The sequence below is a fragment of the Acipenser ruthenus genome, chromosome 23 (genome assembly GCF_902713425.1).
Source record: "Acipenser ruthenus chromosome 23, fAciRut3.2 maternal haplotype, whole genome shotgun sequence".
Lineage (NCBI taxonomy): Eukaryota > Metazoa > Chordata > Actinopteri > Acipenseriformes > Acipenseridae > Acipenser > Acipenser ruthenus.
In genome coordinates this window covers 13781311-13804369 of record NC_081211.1, presented here as the reverse complement: position 1 = coordinate 13804369, position 23059 = coordinate 13781311, and the positions used below count along the sequence as shown (strand labels likewise).

The 23059-nt window shown below is 39.5% G+C and overlaps 1 protein-coding gene across 1 annotated transcript in view; it reads left to right on the top strand.

Annotated features, from left to right (window-relative positions):
* Positions 1-247: 247 nt before the first annotated feature.
* Positions 248-23059, top strand: part of LOC117412812 (uncharacterized) — a 48739-nt gene continuing 25927 nt past the window's right edge. Inside the window, exons 1-2 of the mRNA XM_058996700.1 lie at positions 248-360; positions 2256-2407. Coding sequence (XP_058852683.1) covers positions 248-360; positions 2256-2407 — 265 coding nt within the window. The remainder of the gene's footprint in view (positions 361-2255; positions 2408-23059) is intronic.

Below are 23059 nucleotides of genomic sequence, written 5' to 3'. Positions count from 1 at the left end.
AGCTGCTAACTGATTCAACATGAGAGGAACATGTTCCAAGGAAGGTGGGACATTCTGTCCAATCAGATTGCTCTATCTGGTCTGTTCCAGGCTCACAGAATCAATCCTTAATGTCTTGATGTGTTGCCCTGCCTCTGTGATGTCATAACTGCACTGTGATTAGCTGTCAGAGCATTATGACCCGCAGGTGTGAGGTCACATCCTGACACACAAGAAAGCAGCCAGTCCTCTGACTGGCAGAGGCGAGATGACAGACGCCATGTTCACCACCATCTGGCAGTCGAGGGAGCTGAACACCAAAAAGCTGCTGAGCAAGGACCTGACCTCCAGGGAACACAAGAAGTGTGTCTCATTCCACAAGTAATTACCCCAACCCTCCGCCTGCCATGGGCAAGCAAGAAAAAACTGAATACCTGAATTAGAGATCAAGTATAACATGTTATTAATGATGATGATCTGAATACCTGAATTAGAGATCAAGTATAACATGTTATTAATGATGATGATCTGAATACCTGAATTAGAGTTCAAGTATAACATGTTATTAATGATGATGATCTGAATACCTGAATTAGTGTAGAGATCAAGTATAACATGTTATTAATGATGATGATCTGAATACCTGAATTAGTGTAGAGTTCAAGTATAACATGTTATTAATGATGATGATCTGAATACCTGAATTAGTGTAGAGATCAAGTATAACATGTTATTAATGATGATGATCTGAATACCTGAATTAGTGTAGAGATCAAGTATAACATGTTCTTGAGGGTGATGATCTGAATACCTGAATTAGTGTAGAGATCAAGTATAACATGTTCTTGAGGGTGATGATCTGAATACCTGAATTAGTGTAGAGATCAAGTATAACATGTTCTTGAGGGTGATGATCTGAATACCTGAATTAGCGTAGAGTTCAAGTATAACATGTTCTTGAGGATGATGATCTGAATACCTGAATTAGTGTAGAGATCAAGTATAACATGTTATTAATGATGATGATCTGAATACCTGAATTAGTGTAGAGTTCAAGTATAACATGTTCTTGAGGGTGATGATCTGAATACCTGAATTAGTGTAGAGATCAAGTATAACATGTTATTGAGGGTGATGATCGGAATACCTGAATTAGAGTTCAAGTATAACATGTTATTAATGATGATGATCTGAATCCCTGAATTAGCATAGAGATCAAGTATAACATGTTATTGAGGGTGATGATCGGAATACCTGAGAATCACTGAATTAGCATGTCGCGTGTACAGTTCCGTGGCCACTTGTATGTTACACAGCACAGCTGAGATGAAAGCAGAAGGAGATGTTACTAGAGCTTTAATAATACAGAAATATAAAGGCTTCCTGCAAAGCTGTGAGAGATGCTGGTAGTGGATCACAGTAAATCAATGAGACTGTAAGATCCACTGCAATGACACAGATTAGACACATGGATTTTTGGGTGATATTTTGCTAATAGTACCATACAATTGATGTCCCATGCACCATAGCAGTAACTCTAGGTGTAATGTTTGTATACAGTGCTAAGATACAGGTAGTGGACAAAAAAATGGAAACACCAATGTAAAGTCACTTAATAGGGCGTTGGGTCACTATGGTATCCCGCTCTGTGGAGTTCTCGGCATAACGTTTTTGATGAAACTGGCTGCTCGCGCCCCAGGTTAAAATTTTCAGTCAATTGATCTGCAGTTGCTCGCCTGTTTTGCCTTGCACTTCGAATTAATGCACGGATATCACGATCCTGGAGTATGCGCTTCCGCCCACTGTTGCCCTTTGCTGATGATGTCTTTCCCTCGGAGTTCCATGCTGACATCACCTTAGACACCGTTGCTTGTGAAGCATCAGCAAGTTGAGCTGTCTTGGTCACTGAAGCTCCTGCCAAACGCACCCCAACAATCACCCCTCTTTCAAAGTCACCAAGGTCTCCTCTTGCAGCCATGCTAGCCATAATTATAGGCAACCAGGCCTGTTCAGCATTTTAATAGATGACCAGCATGTTGGGATGTTATTTGCTTAATTAACGCATGAGCCACGCCTGTGTGTAAGCCCTTGCTTTCAATATACTTGGTGTCCCTCATTTACCCAGGTGTTTCCATTTTTTTGTTCACTACCTGTACAATTGAACATGAAATACATCAACTATATTTTATTTAATTTCTTCAAAGTTGAATTACTGTATATCTGTATAATGTGTGTTCCAGTTGTGATTGGACAATGTGTGTGTTTGTATGTTCCAGAGTGACCCAGCCCCTGCCTCACCACCCCCTGACTATAAAGAGATCCACCGCCTCCACAAACCTGTCCAACGTGAACCTCTTACCTCTCACCTCTATGGAGTCATCGGACAGCCTGAGCTCCCTGGACAGCCTGGAGACGGACACCACCCCGGGTAAGAGATTTGAAAAGTTCAGACTGTTTATTAGATTAACAGGGACATACAAGCACTAGCTTTTAAAAGCTCAACAGTCTCTATGTCAGGTGGAAGTGGAACTTTATAGAACAGGTGTTATTGTTTACAGTTGCATTTCAGAAGAATTGTGAGATTTTTTGGAACAATCCACAAAACATTCCATTCCTAATGGAATGCTGAAAAACAGCATTCTAGACGCTGCAGTGACACACAGTACCTGTAGCACAGTAGCAACAAAGTAGTAAGGGAAGGTGCTTTACATAGTGGATAGAAAGCCAGTAATGTAAAGGTTTACAGTTGAAAGAGACCTTTCTAACATGATCATTCTGGGATGTGGAATATTGATGGTAGTTTCTGTGCAGATGTGTGTGCAGGTTTTACATCTCCAGTTGTCGCCTGGTTTATTTATTGACTTGTAGATATTCATTTTGTTTAATCAAGCCTTCTTCTCCAGTTGTTGTCACTGTTCAATGATCCTTAATTTACCCTCACAGCATTATTACTGACAAAAAATAGTACAGGAAGTGTCTAAATCTTACTCATGAAAATATCAATTTTTCCACAGCAACTGACCAGTTACTCACTGTGATGCACTGTGGTATCAGGCCACCAGGACAGGTGTCATAACCGATACTGCCTCCTGTATGATAGTGCCTCCCGGAGGCATTATAAGATAGAATAAACCCATCCGATACTGCCTCCCGTATGACAGTGCCTACCGGAGGCATTATAAGATAGAATAAACCCATCCGATACTGCCTCCCATATGATAGTGCCTCCAGAGGCATTATAAGATAGAATAAACCCATCCGATACTGCCTCCCGTATGATAGTGCCTCCCGGAGGCATTATAAGATAGAATAAACCCATCCGATACTGCCTCCTGTAAGATAGTGCCTCCATAGGCATTATAAGATAGAATAAACCCATCCGATACTGCCTCCCGTATGATAGTGCCTCCCGGAGGCATTATAAGATAGAATAAACCCATCCGATACTGCCTCCCGTATGATAGTGCCTACCGGAGGCATTATAAGATAGAATAAACCCATCCGATACTGCCTCCCGTATGATAGTGCCTACCAGAGGCATTATAAGATAGAATAAACCCATCTGATACTGCCTCCCCGTACGATAGTGCCGCCTTAAGTCGAGAGATGCACCATAAACCTACCTTTCTGAAGTTGCGTTAGTTTTATACCTCTAAAATAGCTACCTTGATTTAGTCTTAACTATCAAAACACTCCAAAATCTGTTGTTTTCATTTCAAAATGTAATCTGAATAGGCTTCAAACTGCTAGTTAGCACTGAATGATATATATTGAGAACATCTGGTTTTTTGTGTTTTCATCGTGTTTAACTACTTTCCTTTTAAAATGACTCTGAACAGTGTTTAATGTGTTTTGGTTTCTGAATTAAAACTTCCAGAAAGCTTTTGACAAAGTCCCACATAAAAGATTAATTCTCAAACTGAAGGCAGTAGGGATTCAAGGAAATGCATGCACATGGATTAGGGAGTGGTTAACATGTAGAAAACAGAAAGTACTGATTAGAGGAGAAACCTCAAAATGGAGCGAGGTAACCAGTGGTGTACCACACAGATCAGTATTAGGTCCTCTGCTATTCCTAATCTACATTAATGATTTAGATTCTGGCAGGGGCGGACTGGGACCAAAAATCGGCCCGGGAAGTTCGGGTCCACCGGCCCACATTTATGTCAAAATCAACATACCGAAATAATAATGAAGTCAGCGCACGCAGCGCGCCATCATGATGAAGTATTGGTAAAAAAATAGAGTTTTAAATTGTTAGGGTAAAACTTCTTTGTACATTGTAGGCTATAGCTACTACCAGGTTTTCAAACATATTAGGGGCGATTTAGGTATGGCAAAGTATAGGCTATGGCAGTTGCCATACCATGGCTTCATGATATAGAAGTCACAAATAATAGGCTATCCTATTGAAAATATCATAGATTTTTCGTCTACGAAATATGTTTCTATTCATTATTGTTTGTCTCTGCACGTCTCTGTCTGCCACCGCTTTGTGGTCAGTGAATGCAACACGTAGAAAGAAACCATTCTCTGCACACCAAAACCAACCTCAGTAGGCCTAATAATAAACTGTAAAGTATAAACACATATCTTATTTATCAATTCTAGAAACCATCACCGACCTCACACAGATTGTGGTCTCTCAATAGGCCTAATTAAAAAAAAGAAAAAAAATTCTGAACACATCGGCTCATATTTAGCAATTCTAGAAACCATTAGCAGCACTCAGCCCCAATAGCAACCCAAAATTACAATAGGGTTTCAGAACCCCTAATTATATCTCAAAATACAGTCAACTACTTCACCCAAATACATGTAAACGAGACTGTCCTACCTTACGTCGCCAGCAGACGTCGCAGCAGTGCACACTTCTCTGCAATCCTGTCAATAACTCCATCACTGTCTAGGGCCATCAGTATCTCTTTTGCTGTATACATTGGCATGAACCCTTCCAAGTGGTTACTGACAAAGTCAGGAGGAATTTGTAGCCCAAACCAATTACATGTTAGGCATCAGTCAATAAATTGTATCGGGATAGAATCAAATAGCAACACATTGCACAGTTTTTGCATGAAGTGCAAGTTTTGTTCTCTAGCTCCATCTCTTCTTCACATGCTCCACTATTTCCATCCTCCTCAGGCACCTCACTTGTTGTGTTGACCCTGTATCTATCCAAAGCTGACATCTTCAGTCTGTCCCACTGTGTTAGGGTGATAACAAAAATGTGTCCAGCTCTTTGGACTGAGGGCGTGTGAAGTAATCAAAGCTACCAGCTGACCCCCCTGCATTCACTTCATATGCCTTGTCACGAAATCCGCGTGGTCAGATTTCTTTACGTACTCTTATGAACTGCTCAGCATACACTCTTATCTCAGGGGAGACGTTAGGAGGACAGAGATGTTATTACTCCTAGTGGGATATAGTTCGTGCTCTGGACCTGCAGTATATCCAGATGACTAATATAGAACTCAAGAAATTGACAGACTCATGTATTTAAAGTTTTTTACGAATCGGAGTATGATCAGTACTCGTTCGGTTTATTAACGGTTAAATATTGGATAGAGTAGCTACAGGCTACGTCGTATCCCCAGCTGAAAGACACACTGGGCAGTCCAGTGTCTTAACAGATATCAACGTTAACACTTTAATACATGTATATATGTGTTAATCAAGGCCGACAAGCAGGCCAAGAACACGTCACCTAAAGTACCCAATGGTCTATTTCAGCACATTCAACAAAACTCTCTCTTATTTCTAAAACATAGCGTGAGTCCCTTATGGCAATACATGCAATACATGTGAGATAAAATAATAATAATAATTGCTTAATGCTTACCCTTTAATATAAATCGTAAAAGGATATGGCTGTCTTCACCAGGCAAATGAAACTGAATTCAATCAGCTCAATTGTGTCGGTTTGCAGAAGATGGACCACCTTACCCTGTCTGGGATGAGTGTGGTACTCCATTGAAATTACTCTGGAGTTAAATAGGTTTTTCGTCTCATTGGAATACATGGGACGCCTCAATTAAATCCAATCATTAATCAGGTGAGACAGCTCTTTATCCCTTTTACAAATAATAGTTTTCAAAAGATCCGGACGAACTTTTCAGAATTAATAGGTGTCATGGACCTCAATAAATTCAAAACTTCACATTTGTTTCAACTCTTATGATCTCATTTCTTTGCTTTCCTCCGAGCCCCTCCTTTATCTGAAAAGTTAAGTGAACCAAGGTTCCCAGGATCTTGGTTTATAATATAATATAAAAACACTACTGCATGCAAAACACTATTTTTATATGTGTTATATATGAGAGATGTTCTTAATATGTGACATCATCTTCTAAGTGATTATATTATGCTAAATTAAAGGTATGTGTTTTTTTTAACTTCATATTGTTTCATCATTTTGTTAATGAGTCAGTTTTGATTCCATATACCATTGTCTAACAGAGTATTTGACACAAGTTTGTCTCATACAATATTCAAGTCATTTAGTTTCACTAAGTTTAAGTGGTAATAGTTTTCATTACAATTATTTATCCATTAAGAGATGCACTGACCAGGCTCTGACCTGTACCTCTCTGGGAATATGTTACTGCTAGCAGTTTCCACAGTCTCTTGTTTTTTCCAAGGTCAGAGTCTGTGCAAAGCACTTTATTAGATATATGACCTGTCCATTAAGCCATGAGTTGTGCATATTATTTCAAGACATTTACTTATCAGTACTAAACCACTAACTCCATAAACCTTAACACTCCATCTCTATGAGGCTTGCAGCTCTGCTGAAGTGGAACCCAAGGACATTCCTTCTTTCTAGATAAGAAGAGAGGCCCTGTTTTCACTGCAGCAGTTTCAAATCACCACATTATAAGGAATCCATCTACCATCATTAGACAATAGTATAGTGGATTAATAACAAGGTACATTATAGTATATTATTACAAACTTAACACAAAAACATAACACAACACCTTTTAACTTCTATACTTCAATGGATATCATAATGTCTAGAAGTCTTATTGTTCAATAGAAAGAAGAATAAACTTGTACCATTTTCCCATTTAAGTAAATCGAATACTGCTCCAGGTTTTAATCTTCTTATCACTACAGCAAAGTCGTGAACAAGCAATAATACTTGTCAGTTTTAAATAATATGTTTTCTCATTATAGCAAATACTTAAAACATATTATTAATCTTATGAAATAACTGTTATGAACTATAAACAGTTTCAATTAGCACTGAACCTGTTTCATTATAAGATAATCTTTCTATTAATTTACCTCTGTTTATCAGTTGCTATAATATTACTTTGGTGAATCCCAGCATCCATTCTGTCCCTTTCTCGCTCCTCAAGCTCAGCTGCATCTGCTTTAATATGCACAAAAGAACAACAGCAATCCATTTAATTAATACCTTTAGCAAAATTTATTATAATTTGGAAGAATACTCATAAGAACATAGCTTGTTTAATTTATAAAACGGATAGTTCCGGTCCTCCTCTCTGATTGGTCAGCGATCCAGCCACGCTATATTCAACCATAGGCCGCTGTTTCATTATAAGATAATCTTTCTATTAATTTACCTCTGTTTATCAGTTGCTATAATATTACTTTGGTGAATCCCTCTTAAGATTTAAATCCAAATATATGCCAGTATAACTGCATTCAACTAGGCGTGACCCTTCTCTTTGTTCATACAAAATCCAGCCGAGACAGGATTTTTTCTCAAGACCTCTGGCTTGTTAGTTAATCTTTTGGTCATAAAAAGTCTCTTCTTATCTTGTGTTTTTCTTGACATAAATTTGTAGATTAACGTTCACTTTTAGCTGGAATGGTGCTTTTTATCAAGCGTCATGCTTTCTGAAGATAAGATATGTGGTAAATCGTTCATTATATATATTTTCTTAGGGATTCTCAGACCACTAAGTATTTAATTGAATACATGTGTAATTCCAAACAAGAGAGGACTGACCTATTTCATGGAGCAAGAGAGCCACCTACTAGTGGTACAAGGATACTCTTTCTTTATCCTTCCTAATATCTTTGACACTTCATTTTATAATACATTCCATATTTGAAATTGCCTAGTCCATGTCCTGCATATCCCAGCGTTCCCAGCAGGATTCAACTTCTGTGCCGGGTTCAGCTCTGGTTGGTTCCGTGAAAACGACAACAGGCCCCTTTATCCAAAGTTTAGCATCACAGGTGTGAGACGCCATCTTCCTCACTTCGTACCTACAAGATACTTGGACACGTTTAGCTGTAAATATTATTTCTATATATTTCCTTTTGTTCGCACAGAGTCACTTTGCGAGGTACGCCTTCCATCCAGAACACTGAAGGAGGCCAAAACTCACTGTTATTCATATTTTCTGGTATCCAATTACTGTTCTGCCTCACATCATCCGTTGGCAGACACAATACAACTGAATCTGATTCAATTGATGAACCATTTACTGTAGCTTACTGAGATCCTCCATGCAATGGAGTCTAATGTTTTACTATATGGAATAACTAGTTCAGCGTCACCTGCGACAGCCTGCATCTTGTCTCTCTCTCCTTCTCTTTCCTCAGCTGTTGTTCTCTCTGCACTGGACTCTGCAACAGCATCCATTCTGTCCCTTTCTCGCTCCTCAAGCTCAGCTGCATCTGCTTTAATATGCACAAAAGAACAACAGCAATCCATTTAATTAATACCTTTAGCAAAATTTATTATAATTTGGAAGAATACTCATAAGAACATAGCTTGTTTAATTTATAAAACGGATAGTTCCGGTCCTCCTCTCTGATTGGTCAGCGATCCAGCCATGCTATATTCAACCATAGGCCGCTGTTAGGCCTTCTCACTGTTCCATAAATTATATCTTTGCACAACAAGCTAATCAACATCGACCGAAGTATCAAACCCAATCAAATTTATGTGAACGATTGCTTTAAAATTTGGGATTTTGTTAGTGTGATACAATACATGCAATGTGAAATCTACGCTGCGAGTGTCCAGTAGGGGGCAATACTATAGCCAAATGGCATGTCATGCTATAGTTTTACAAATAAAAACTGGCTAATACCATCATCAGCTCAGCTTGCCATGATTTTGTTTCAGTTTATATCAGGGGTAGCCAGCTAAATGGTGGAGCGAGAGAGAGACGCAACCTGGGAAATGTTTGAGCTAATGTTTTTTTTTAGTAATCCAGCTAGCTAGCTAGCTAGCATAGGATGGCTAGTCGATTTGCCAGCGGAGTTTAGCATAACTATACATAGCTGACTAGATCTCAAAAAGTGACTAACGTTACAAATATTGGTGTAGCCGTTTTATAAAAGCAATAAGGTAGGAGAGGCTGTGATACATCGTGTATATAGTCACAGCCAAGGTGTTATTAGGTATGAGGCGCAGCCGAGTCTTTAATCTATTTTAATGCAACCATAAACTGTACTGCTTGTACCTGCTGTGCTCGACCCTACCACAGCGTCATCTTCTTCAGTGGGCTCCCTAGGCTGAGTCGGCTGATTAATACTGGCATCCTGACGTCCCTCGCTCTCCCTACTACCAGCCGGCCGACGGAACATGTCAGTTATTTTTGTGCACTTTGCGGGATCTGCCTCGAGAGACCGTTGCCGTTTGTCTCTAATCTTTTCCGTCCCACCTTTTCTTTTTCTCTCCATTTTTTACACTGACACTCATCCACTATCAATACAAGAGGTTCAAACGAAAGACGAAATCTGGTTGACCAATCCCGTTCTAAGAAAATCCAGGCAAGTCCAATCAGGGAGTGGCCACTCCTCGCCCCCCCTTAGATATTGCGATATTGGATCTACCCAAGAGATGACTGGTGTGGTGATGTGTGCGCGCGACAGAACGAGACTGCCAAGTTAATAACAGTGTAATTCTCAGCATGTAATGGGGGAAAAAATATTAATAATAATTATAAATCAAACGTAGACTAGCGGCCCACGCAGGTCCAAACAGACCGGCCCACCGGGGATTCTCCCGCACTTCCCGATGGCCAGTCTGCGCCTGGATTCTGGTATAGTAAGCAAACTTGTTAAATTTGCAGACGACACAAAAATAGGAGGAGTGGTAAACACTGTTGCAGCAGCAAAGGTCATTCAAAATGATCTAGACAGCATTCAGAACTGGGCAGACACATATGACATTTAATAGAGAAAAGTGTAAGGTACTGCACGCAGACGATAAAAATGTGCATTATAAATATCATATGGGAGATACTGAAATTGAAGAAGGAATCTATGAAAAAGACCTAGGAGTTTATGTTGACTCAGAAATGTCTTCATCTAGACAATGTGGGGAAGCTATAAAAAAAAAGCCAACAAGATGCTCGGATATATTGTGAGAAGTGTTGAATTTAAATCAAGGGAAGTAATGTTAAAACTTTACAATGCATTAGTAAGACCTCACCTAGAATATTGTGTTCAGTCCTGGTCACCTCGTTACAAAAAGGATATTGCTTCTCTAGAAAGAGTGCAAAGAAGAGCAACCAGAATTATCCCCGGTTTAAAAGGCATGTCGTATGCAGACAGGCTAAAAGAATTGAATCTATTCAGTCTTGAACAAAGAAGACTACTCGGCGATCTGATTCAAACATTCAAAATCCTAAAAGTTATAGACAATGTCAACCCAGGGGACTTTTTTGACCTGAAAAAAGAAACAAGGACCAGGGGTCACAAATGGAGATTAGATAAAGGGGCATTCAGAACAGAAAATAGGAGGCACTTTTTTACACAGAGAATTGTGAGGGTCTGGAACCAACTCCCCAGTAATGTTGTTGAAGCTGACACCCTGGGATCCTTCAAGAAGCTGCTTGATGAGATTCTGGGATCAATAAGCTACTAACAACTAAACGAGCAAGATGGGCCGAATGGCCTCCTCTCGTTTGTAAACTTTCTTATGTTCTTATGTTCTTATAATAAAAAAGAAAGTAACAGCGATGAAAATGCACATTCAATATTGTCCAAACATCCAAATGAATGCAGCAGCAAACACACACAGAAAAAAACAGGTCAAAAGAAGAAAAAAACCAAACGATCTCTTGAGAGTGACGCTTGATTAAATCAGTGGTAAGCACAACGTTCATTAATAATATCAATAATAATATCATTAATAATATCAATAATAATATCAATAATACTATTCATTAATAATATAAATAATAATATAAATAATAATATTCATTAATAATATAATTAATAATATTCCGTCCCCATAAAAAACAAAACAGAATCCACAGAAACAGTCAGTGAACCAAAACAAAAAATGGAACGGTATCATCGAACTCCCGACCATACCATAACAACAAAAGTGAGCGGGGAAAATGAAAATCGTATTTCGCCAGTGTTGAAGCACAAACACAAAAAACGTTATCACGCATTACCAATTTTAATGCAGACAGAAACACAGATGTGACCCGTGTGTGCTGAACTATACATTCCATGTCTCCCTGTTAAGTGCAATGGAACGGTTGCAAGTCACTCTGCTTAGCAACGATATCAGACAGCAGTGACGTCAGACCGTTATCTTTGGGGTTAATTTTTTTTAAAAAAAACTAGGACCCCCCAAAACATATTAATACCCCATTGCACATCTACATCCCGGGACTATGTGCATGCGAGTTTGGTTCCTTAATATGCTATACTTTCAGAGATACACGTGTACAAAAAGCGTCTGAGTCATTTCTAAAATAAAAGCTGTTTTTTCGCCACGATGTATCTTCAAAAGTATTTGACCAAATGCTATCCCGTTCACAGGGTTTGTTGAGCCTGCCAATCCGACTACACATAAACATGGTCATGCATATGGTGGGGTTTTACCCCCTTTTTGAGCTGGTGAAATTCGACTTTAAACAGAACCTTAATTCAAACCTTAACTATGTCTGTGTGCTGCGCATACATCCTATATATATATATATATATATATATATATATATATATATATATATATATATATATATATATATATATATATATAGACACACACACACACACACACACACGATGCTGAAGGTTTAAATAGAAAGGAACAGTAGATCATTACATCATTAGCTATATAGTGAATTACATCACATAGACAGTAAATTCAATATATATAAATAAATTAACATGATTACACAAAGAAGATTAATTCTTATACAGGGACATAGTTTAAAGGGATTTCAAGCAAATACTGCTGTTTTGTAAGGATTTGTTTTAACCTGTAGATGGCGGTAATCACATTTTCAGTGGAATGAATGGACTAATTTTAAAGACCACCTTAAATTATTACAAGAGATCCACATGGTTGCATCCTATCACAAGTAGACATGGTGTCGATAAAAAATAATTCATATTTTGACTGGGTTTTAATTTTCATTAACGTTATTTAGTGTATTGTATGATTGTTAGTTTTGTGATTTCTTTTTATTGCGATTGTGGTCCAGTGGTTAAAGAAAGGGTCTTGTTACCAGGAGGTTCCGTGTTCAATCCCAGCTCAGCCACTGACTCACTCTGTGTGTGTGTGACCCTGAGCAAGTCACTTAACCTCCTTGTGCTGCGTCCTTTGGATGAGACGTAAAACAAACAAGATCCTATTGTGACTCTGCAGCAGCAGTTGTGATGCATAGTTCACCCCCTAGTCTCTGTAAGTCGCTTTGGATAAAAGTGTCTACTAAAATAATAAATAATAATTTAGATTTAAGTTACTTAGCTGTAAGGAATGCTGAGGATTAGAACTGTTTTGAAGTTTCCCTTTTTCATTTTGGTATGTTATATTAATTTAGTATTTACGTTACATTAGGGATAAAGACAGTTAAGAAGTGCCCCCCCCCCCCCCCCCCAAGCCCCCAATGTTCATGACAAGTCAGTGCCTATGCCTGGTTCTAAAATAGCTCTGAACCTTCATCCACAGTTAGGAGTTGCATTGCAGGCACTGCTGCAGAATATTCTAGAACGTTTAACATGAGAAAAGAAAAGCAACACTTTAAACGGTAAATACATCTCAGTCCAAATCGCTCTCAAACGCAGTTACTTTTACTAGAAGTTTAACTGCTCTCAGTCCAAATCGCTCTCAAACGCAGTTACTTTTACTAGAAGTTTAACTGCTCTCAGTCCAAATCGCTCTCAAACGCAGTTACTTTTACTAGAAGTTTAACTGCTCTCAGTCCAAATCGCTCTCAAACGCAGTTACTTTTACTAGAAGTTTAACTGCTCTCAGTCCAAATCGCTCTCAAACGCAGTTACTTTTACTAGAAGTTTTACTGCTCTCAGTCCAAATCGCTCTCAAACGCAGTTACTTTTACTAGAAGTTTAACTGCTCTCAGTCCAAATCGCTCTCAAACGCAGTTACTTTTACTAGAAGTTTAACTGCTCTCAGTCCAGCTCGCTCTCAAACGCAGTTACATTTACTAGATGTTTAACTGCTCTCAGTCCAAATCGCTCTCAAACGCAGTTACTTTTACTAGAAGTTTAACTGCTCTCAGTCCAAATCGCTCTCAAACGCAGTTACTTTTACTAGAAGTTTAACAGCTCTCAGTCCAAATCGCTCTCAAACGCAGTTACTTTTACTAGAAGTTTAACTGCTCTCAGTCCAAATCGCTCTCAAACGCAGTTACTTTTACTAGAAGTTTAACTGCTCTCAGTCCAACTCGATCTCAAACGCAGTTACTTTTACTAGAAGTTTAACTGCTCTCAGTCCAGCTTGCTCTCAAACGCAGTTACTTTTACTAGAAGTTTAACTGCTCTCAGTCCAACTCGCTCTCAAACGCAGTTACTTTTAGTAGAAGTTTAACTGCTCTCAGTCCAAATCGCTCTCAAACGCAGTTACTTTTACTAGAAGTTTAACAGCTCTCAGTCCAACTCGCTCTCAAACGCAGTTACTTTTACTAGAAGTTTAACTGCTCTCAGTCCAAATCGCTCCCAAACGCAGTTACTTTTACTAGAAGTGTAACTGCTCTCAGTCCAAATCGCTCTCAAACGCAGTTACTTTTACTAGAAGTTTAACTGCTCTCAGTCCAAATCGCTCTCAAACGCAGTTACTTTTACTAGAAGTTTAACTGCTCTCAGTCCAGCTCGCTCTCAAACGCAGTTACTTTTACTAGAAGTTTAACTGCTCTCAGTCCATATCGCTCTCAAACGCAGTTACTTTTACTAGAAGTTTAACTGCTCTCAGTCCAAATCGCTCTCAAACGCAGTTACTTTTACTAGAAGTTTAACTGCTCTCAGTCCAAATCGCTCTCAAACGCAGTTACTTTTACTAGAAGTTTAACTGCTCTCAGTCCAAATCGCTCTCAAACGCAGTTACTTTTACTAGAAGTTTAACTGCTCTCAGTCCAAATCGCTCTCAAACACGTTACTTTTACTAGAAGTTTAACTGCTCTCAGTCCAAATCGCAGTCCAAATAATCTCCCTGTATTGAGGTGATGTCATTTGTGGTGCAGGGGCCAGTTGCATAAAACTATATTAGACTAGTCTAAACCATTAGACTAGTCTTAGTTTGACAGTTAGACTAGTCTAATGCAAGTTAGTCAGTTGCATAAAAATTAAGACTGACTAAGACTTAGCCTAAAAAGTTAGCCTCTTCACACCCAGGCTAACTTAGAATTTAAGTCTATCTTCCATGGAAACCATTAACTGTCAGAAAGAAATCATGGCCTCCCACCACAATCTCTGGCTATATGCGTGCTGTTTGAGGAAGTGTACTCAGATACTGAGGTAATTGAAAGGCTTCGCTTACCAAGGCAAGCCATTATAAAATTAGCAGACGATCTAAAGGATAAATTGAGGCCTGCCACAGGCAGAAACCATAGTGTCCCTGTTTTGTTACAGGTCTGCTTGGCACTCAGATTTTATGCAACGGGTTGTTTTTTAAATTCTGTGGGAGATTTCATAGGGCTGCATAAATCTTGTCTCTCTCCCTCTCTCTCTCTCAGTGCTGCACTCAGGCTGCTCCACTACAGCTTGCTGGGGTGGGACCTCGCTTACTTGCTCATCTGAGATATGTGGAGTAAAAAAAAACTTACTTTACTATTTATCTTATAACAAACCTTAGGTTGTTACAAATTGTCTGATTTCATGTGATCGTTTTGTTGTTACTGTGTTAACATACTGTCGCTATTTAACAAAGTTTCAGTTTCAGCACTGCTTTCCCTAATACAGAGTTGCTACGGCGACACTGTGGTCACTGATGCTGACAGGCGGAGCCTCCCGCTGGCTCACACACACTCCACTCTCCCTCCCACCGGCAATCCCCCAGAACATCGGAGACTCCTCCCCAAAGATTTCAATAATAAATTCTGTGGTCCGTTTAAGTTTTGAGGGAGGTCCTCCTTCAGTACGCGGATGTTTCCTCTTAAATATTTATTTTTTAGCGTCCTGTACCATATTCTTCCATCGTTTCTGCACGTCTTTTACAGACCGCACACATAGCGGGTTGACGCTGTTAACTTTTTTTGTAATTTTATCCCACGCCTTGTGTTTGTGTACGTTAGCGCAATTTTCGGAAAATTTCCCCAAAAGTATTTCTTTTTCTGCATTATACTCCTCTAACAAGCACAAATTTTCAGTTACTGTGAACTGTGAACATCGCTGTTAAGGTATGACACATATTATGATGTCACTCTGTTCTATCTCCATGGATACCGTAATACCAAACACAGCACCTGGGGCAGGTTGCATAAACATAGACTAAGTCTTTGTCTTAATATAATTATAAGCCATACTAACGATAGACACTCAGTTAAAATGGTTGCATAAAACAGTCTTTCGTTAGACTGCTCTTACTTAGTCAATTACGCAACGCATTCTGGGAATTTTAAGACACTTTGAAAAAAAAACAAACATGCCTGACGCTTTTCTCAAACGGCGAGAGGTATGACACAGGCCCGGTTTTTGGGCTGGAACCGCATAACAGTCTCGCGTTTTGATTGGTCCATGTCTGTCACATGAATATGTCGTCACACGAGTGGAAAAGCTTGCAGGCATTTTTAACATTGTAAACAGAAAGAGAGAGAGAGAGTGATCTGCTTTCCACAACCTTACCATTAAAATATAATGTGGTATTACGCTGTACTGATATAACAAACTATGGGTAATTATTTTATATGAATTATCATGTTATGCACAAATGTAATTATTGGCTTTCTGTAATGGCGTACTTTTTAGCATATATCTATAATCGTTTACGCGATATATTTTAATATCAAATATATGTCTTCCATACTATTACTGTTTTGTTTGAGGATGTATTAGTTTAGATCTAATGTAATCACAGTTGTACATATAGACTGCCCATGTTTTCATTCACGTCCCAAATTCTGGCCCGCTTTGCTTTTCAGATAACGTCCCAAATTCTGGGCCGCTTTGGTTTTTAGATAACGTCCCAAATTCTGGACCGATTTGGTTTGCAGATAACGTCCCAAATTCTGGGCCGATTTGGTTTGCAGACAACGTCCCAAATAATGGGCCGCTCTGATAACATCCCAATTTCTGGGCTGCTCTGGTTTTTAGATAACGTCCCAAATTCTGCATTTTCGAATTCAGGCCACTTTTTGAGATATTCTGCTTAGCTGACAGCCGAGTTTCTAAGTCATGCATGCACAGTTTACCATAAACTGGACCGTTAATTCATTTAAGAGTAACCCTTAGTACTTGAATCAAAGTTAATGTATTTTTTACTCTCCCCAGAAAACATTTAGGAACATGGTATACCAAAAAAAAAAGAACAACATCTCATTTGCTTATGTAATGTCCATCAATATATAGTGAGGCGTAGGGGTTTATCAGAGCTTCTGGGTTTAAGAGACCAGTGCCCTTCAACAACTTCAAATAAATCCTATTGTATTGTATTAGTCAACATTTCCCTTATCTATTCCTGATAGTTTATACTGTAGGTCAGGGGTTTTCAACCTTTTTTTGAAACTGTACCCCTTCTATCTGGAGGTTTCAGCTCGAGTACCCCTTTACAATTTTCGCTCAACTGAACGGTACCTCAGTTACAATAAAATGGAGAATTTAGGAGGCTGTGTGGTCCAGTAGTTAAAGAAAAGGGCTTGTAACCAGGAGGTCCGCGGTTCAAATCCCATCTCAGCCACTGACTCATTGTGTGACCCTGAGCATGTCACTTAACCTCCTTGTGCTCCGTCCTTTGGGTGAGATGTAATTGTAAGTGACTCTGCAGCTGTTTCCCTGTTCACACACCCTAGTCTCTGTAAGTCGCCTTGGATAAAGGCGTCTGCTAAATAAACAAATAATACTAGTGTATTATATATTTGGGTGTATGTATTATATATTTGGGTGACAAACTGCTGGTTTTAAAACTTTTAACTACAAGTATTTGGATGCACAGAATTAAAAAGACAAGTATTGGGTTATGAGCACCTATTTTTTTGTAACTTTGACGGCCTTTTTTAAATTTTGACAGCCTTTTGTAAAAGTGAAGGCCTTTTGATACCCAGCATACACTGCAATACCCAGCAAAGTTATACACTGATATTCTGATAGCACAGCAATTCAAATGAAGTTTGTAATTGGTTGTGTTCATCAAATACACAATAAAAAGTGATATTTATAGGGTATACAGTTATACAGCGATACAGTGGTTTCGGCCATCTAAGAACAGGTACTGCGAGCATCTGGATTCATACCCAGAGGTACTCTGTAGCCTCCTAGGACATTCACAGCTTGTTTGACACCCTCTTGTAGTTGCCTGTTTCTGCATATAAAGCAAAATGCTGTTTGTCAATCTCTCTTTTCTTATAAATCAGTCTTTGCAGGAATCATTCCAAAAACACTTGAATCAGTTAGGGACTACCAGTCTGACACTACAGGTCTTTAAATTGCAGTACCAATTTGCAAGTTGCTAAGTGGATGCGTTCCTCAAATTTGCACTGCAAAGTGATATTTTAAAGAATAGGGTATATAGTGCTTTTTTTCGCCTCTGCTCGCTTTTGGTGCAAAATTATGCTCCGATACACTCAAGCTGATACTGTGATCACAAAACACTTGGAATGGACTTAAATTGGTGCTTCTGTTGCATAAATACACTACAAAATGTGCACATTTCAGGTCTTATATATAATGGACATTTTTTGTATGTATTTTGCTATAGGAAATCGCGGTCGGGGGGGGGGGGGGGTCCTCCTGTCGTACCCCATGAGTCCACAAATCCTGGGCCAACAAACTCGCTAGTACTCTCTTTAGATGCACAACAGTCTTAGCTAAAGAAAATGGGCTCCTTTGAGCTCGTACGACCCACGACCACCATTGGCCGAGCCTTACCCTGATGGTGTTTTTATAATGGGATTTGCCACAGGGAAGGGGGTGGTCTCTTATCGTACCCGTATCTCCACGACCCCTGGGCCAACAAACTCAGAAGGGCACTCTTTGCGTGCACAAGAGTCTTAGCTAAAGAAAGACATTGGCCACGGGTTCAAACGCCACCCCACCGCCAGATGGTGGGCGTTGCCCCAAAGGGGTTTTATAATGGGATTTCCCATAGACATTTTTCAGGGTGCTGTATCTCAGGTTCCGGGGGTCCCCGAGACTTGAAAATCTGTATGGAGGTCCACCTCGGGGCCCCTGTCAATCCCTCCAAGCGACATGTCCCCAGCTAGAAAGGACACCAGTTTAGACTTTTTTTGCCAACCTGGAGCTCAAAAGCTATTGGAAATGCAACCTTGACATGCCATCATGCTGAAAATGTGTAAATTTGTTGAAAATGTAGCATTTGAAAACCGGTGGCTCCCTGTGAAAGAGGGCCCCCAGACATGACCCTAGGAAGTTTAACCCGGTTTCTAGGCCCTGGGGTCATGGAGATATGACCGCAAAAAGGGTAGTTTTTGGACATTTTTGACAGGGCGTATCTCGGGTTCTGAGGGGTTAGGAACTTGATTTTTTTTTTGCGGTGGGGCCCCATGGGGCCCCACACAAGGAATCACCATTTTCATGGTTCAGATGCCAGGACGGCTTGGCAAAGTGAATTTTTTCGTCATGACATGAGTTTTTGGGTGAACCACCACACCATTTTAGGGGGTGGTTTGGGGTGCTCCCGAGTCTATATCACTTTGAATGGTGGTTCTACGTGCTCGGGTTCGAGAGATATGTCTGAAAATGTGTTTTATAACACTGCCATAGACATGAATGGGGCTGAATACCCGAAAATATATTTTGCAAAGAATTGCTACGGTGTGCATGTAGGGGTTGCATGGTAGTGTGTGCATCTAGGGATTGCATGGTGGTGTGTGCATGTAGGGGTTGCATGGTGGTGTGTGCATGTAGGGGTTGCATGGTGGTGTGTGTGTGCAGGGTTTGCATGGTGGTGTGTGCGTGCAGGGGTTGCATGGTGGTGTGTGCGTGCAGGGGTTGCATGGTGGTGTGTGCGTGCAGGGGTTGCATGGTAGTGTGTGCATGTAGGGGTTGCATGGTGGTGTGTGCATACCGGGGTTTGCATGGTGGTGTGTGCGTGCAGGGGTTGCATGCTGGGTGTATGCGTGCAGGGGTTGCATGGTGGTGTGTGCCTGGGGTTGCATGGTGTGGAGGGGAATTGGAGTGCAGGTTTTGCGCAAAAGAGGGGCGGGGAAAAGACTGGGAAGGGTAGGGTAAAAGAAAAATTACTACAATCATTTATTTTCACTTTTGACTCCCAGTCTCCTTACCCTCACTTTATGATTTTATTTTGTGATTATTTAATTATTGTCAAAATAAACGGCCTTCATCTACTCACAGTTGCAGTCTCATTTCTGTCCAAAAAGAACCTGAAACACTACAATATATTGATGGACGTTACATAAGAAAATGAGATGTCCTTTTTTCGGAATACCATGTTCCTTCCTAAAAATGTGTTTTAATATTAGCCTTTAATAAAGGAAACGACTGCTTTAATTAATTTTCATGTATCTATTTCAGTGCAATGTAGTTTCTTCATGTAATAAGTGCAATGTAGTTTCTTCATTTTTTTTTAACATTTACATTTTATTTCTGTTTTTTTCATAAAAAAAAAAAAAAAAGATTTCTGGGGAGAGTAAAAAATACATTAACTTTGATTCATGTACTAAGGGTTACTCTCAAATGAATTCACGATCCAGTTTATGGTAAACTGTGGATGGATGACTTAGAAACTCGGCTGTCAGCTGAGTCCCCAAAACTGGGCTGAATTCGAAAATGCTTATATAAAAACCAAGGCGGCCCAGAATTTGGGACGTTATCTAAAAACCAAAGCGGCCCAGAATTTGGGACGTTATCTAAAAACCAAAGCGGCCCATAATTTGGGACGTTATCTGCAAACCAAATCGGCCCAGAATTTGGGACATTATCTGAAAAGCAAAGCGGCCCAGAATTTGCGACGTAAATGAAAACAGGGGCAGTCTATATGTAAAACTGTGATTACATTAGAGATAAACTAATGTATCCTCTAACAAAACTGCAGTAGTGTATACATTTTATATTAAAATATATCGCAAAAACGATTATAGATATTTGCTACTTGAAAGAAAAAAGTACACCACCACAGAAAGCCAATTCTTACATTCGTGCATAACATGATAATTTATATAAAGTAATTACCCATAGTTTGTTATATCAGTACAGCGTAATACCACATTATATTTTAATGGTAAGGTTGTGGAAAGCAGATCACTCTCTCTCTCTGATCACAATGTTAAAAATGCCTGCACGCTTTTCCACTCGTGTGACGACATATTCATGTGACAGACATGGACCAATCAAAACGCGAGACTGTTATGCGGTTCCAGCCCAAAAACCGGGCCTGTGTCATACCTCTCGCCGTTTGAGAAAAGCGTCAGGCATGTTTGTTTTTTTTTCAAAGTGTCTTAAAATTCCCAGAATGCGTTGCGTAATTGACTAAGTAAGAGCAGTCTAACGAAAGACTGTTTTATGCAACCATTTTAACTGAGTGTCTATCGTTAGTATGGCTTATAATTATATTAAGACAAAGACTTAGTCTATGTTTATGCAACCTGCCCCAGGTGCTGTGTTTGGTATTACGGTATCCATGGAGATAGAACAGAGTGACATCATAATATGCATCACAATTGAATCAAGCTCAAAATGTGAAATCTTTGTGGATGTAAGTACTGAATGGTCACAGAAAAAGATTATTATTTTAAACTTGTGTCATGGGGAATTGAAAGTGGATTACTTAATGAAATGAATGCCAATGTGGAGCACTGTACACAGGAATAACTCTTAAATCGTGTCCTCATCCTTGTTATAAATAGCACAGTGCTTCTGTTGGATGCTTCACATTTGGACATGTATTTGTGTTAATGTCTGGTGTTTTATGTACTGTATGTGTGTGTGTGTGTGTGTGTGTGTCTGTCTGTCTGTCTGTCTGTATGTGTGTATGTATGTACAGTGCTGAGAAAAAGTTTGAACCCCTTACGATTTTCACATATTTCAAACCTAAAATGTTATTAAATCTCAATCTAAGTCCTAATAATAGATAAAGATAACCTGATTAAACAAATGACACAAAAACATGATACTTTTTCAACATTTATTCATCCACAAATGATTAAACATTCAATATCCATGTGTGAAAAAGTATGTGAACCTTTAGATTCAGTAACTGGTGGCACCTCCTTGAGCAGCAATGACTTCAACTAAGTGTTTCCTGTAACTGCTGGTCAGTCTCTCACATCGGTTTTAAGGAATTTTGGCCCATTCCTCTTACAGAACTGCTTCAACTCGGTGACATTTGAGGGCTTCCTTGCATGGACAACTCGCTTCAGGTCCTGTCACAACATTTCGATGGGGTTTAGGTCCGGACTTTGACTAGGCCATTCTAAAACGCGGAATTTCTTCTTCTGCAACCATTCTTTTGTAGATCTGCTTGTATGTTTAGGATCATTGTCTTGCTGCATGACCCTCTTTCGGTTCAGCTTCAGCTCACGGACGGATGGCCTGACATTCTCCTCTAGAATCTTCTGATACAGAGCAGAATTCATGGTTGTGTCAATGATGGCAAGCCGCCCAAGTCCTGAGGCAGCAAAGCAGCCCCAAACCATCACACTCCCACCACCATGCTTGACGGTTGGGATGAGGTTCTTCTGTTTCTGGTTTTTGCCAAACATAACACTTCTCATTGATACTAAAAAGTTCCACCTTTGACTTGTCTGTCCAGAGAACATTGTTCCAGAAGACTTGTGGATCATCTATGTGCTCTTTGGCGAACTTCAGATGGGCAGCAATGTTCTTTTTAGAGAGCAGTGGTTTCCTCCTGGCTATCCTTCCATGAACACCATTCTTGTTCAGTCTTTTTCTGATAGTTGAATCATGAACACTCACATTAGCCAAGGCGAGAGTGGCCTGCAGATCCTTGGATGTTACTCTGGGGTTCTTTGTGACCTCCTTGATGATTTTCCGGTTTGTTCTTGGAGAGATTTTGGTAGGACGACCGCTCCTGGGTAGAGTGACTGTGGTCTTGAACTTTCTCCATTTGTAGACTGTCTGTCTGACAGTGGATTGGTGGAGCCCCAAATCTTTAGAAATTGTTTTGTAACCCTTTCTAGACTGATGAGCATCGATAACTGTTTTTCTGAGGTGCTCAGAGATTTCTTTTAATCATGGCATGATGTGTTTCCACACACCTGTATGGTGAAGACTAAACTCACAAAGTTTCTGATCTTTATATAGGGTGGGGCCTCCCAAACTCACCCCTGAAGATCTACCTAATTATTTAAACACCTGATTCTAATTATCCCCTTAATTGAGCTGATAACACCAGGGGTTCACTTACTTTTTCACACACCCTGAATCTTAATTACTCATTGTTTGTCTAATTCATACATCATTTTTTTCAAAAGACATGGAATTGGTTAATATAAACCCTATTCGATATTTAAGAAAAGATTGGTTTTGATTCAAGAAGGCTATCATGGTAAAACTATGGAATTTCCATAATTATCATTGGGGTTCACAAACCTTTTCTCGGCACTGTATGTATCTATCTTGGATTTCACTTTTTTATTGATTACTCAATTTGTTGATTAATCATCAGTGTTTACAATTTTAGGAGCTTCTAGATTTTGTTCAGTTATTTTATTTCACTTTTCAAATATGGGTTGGATTG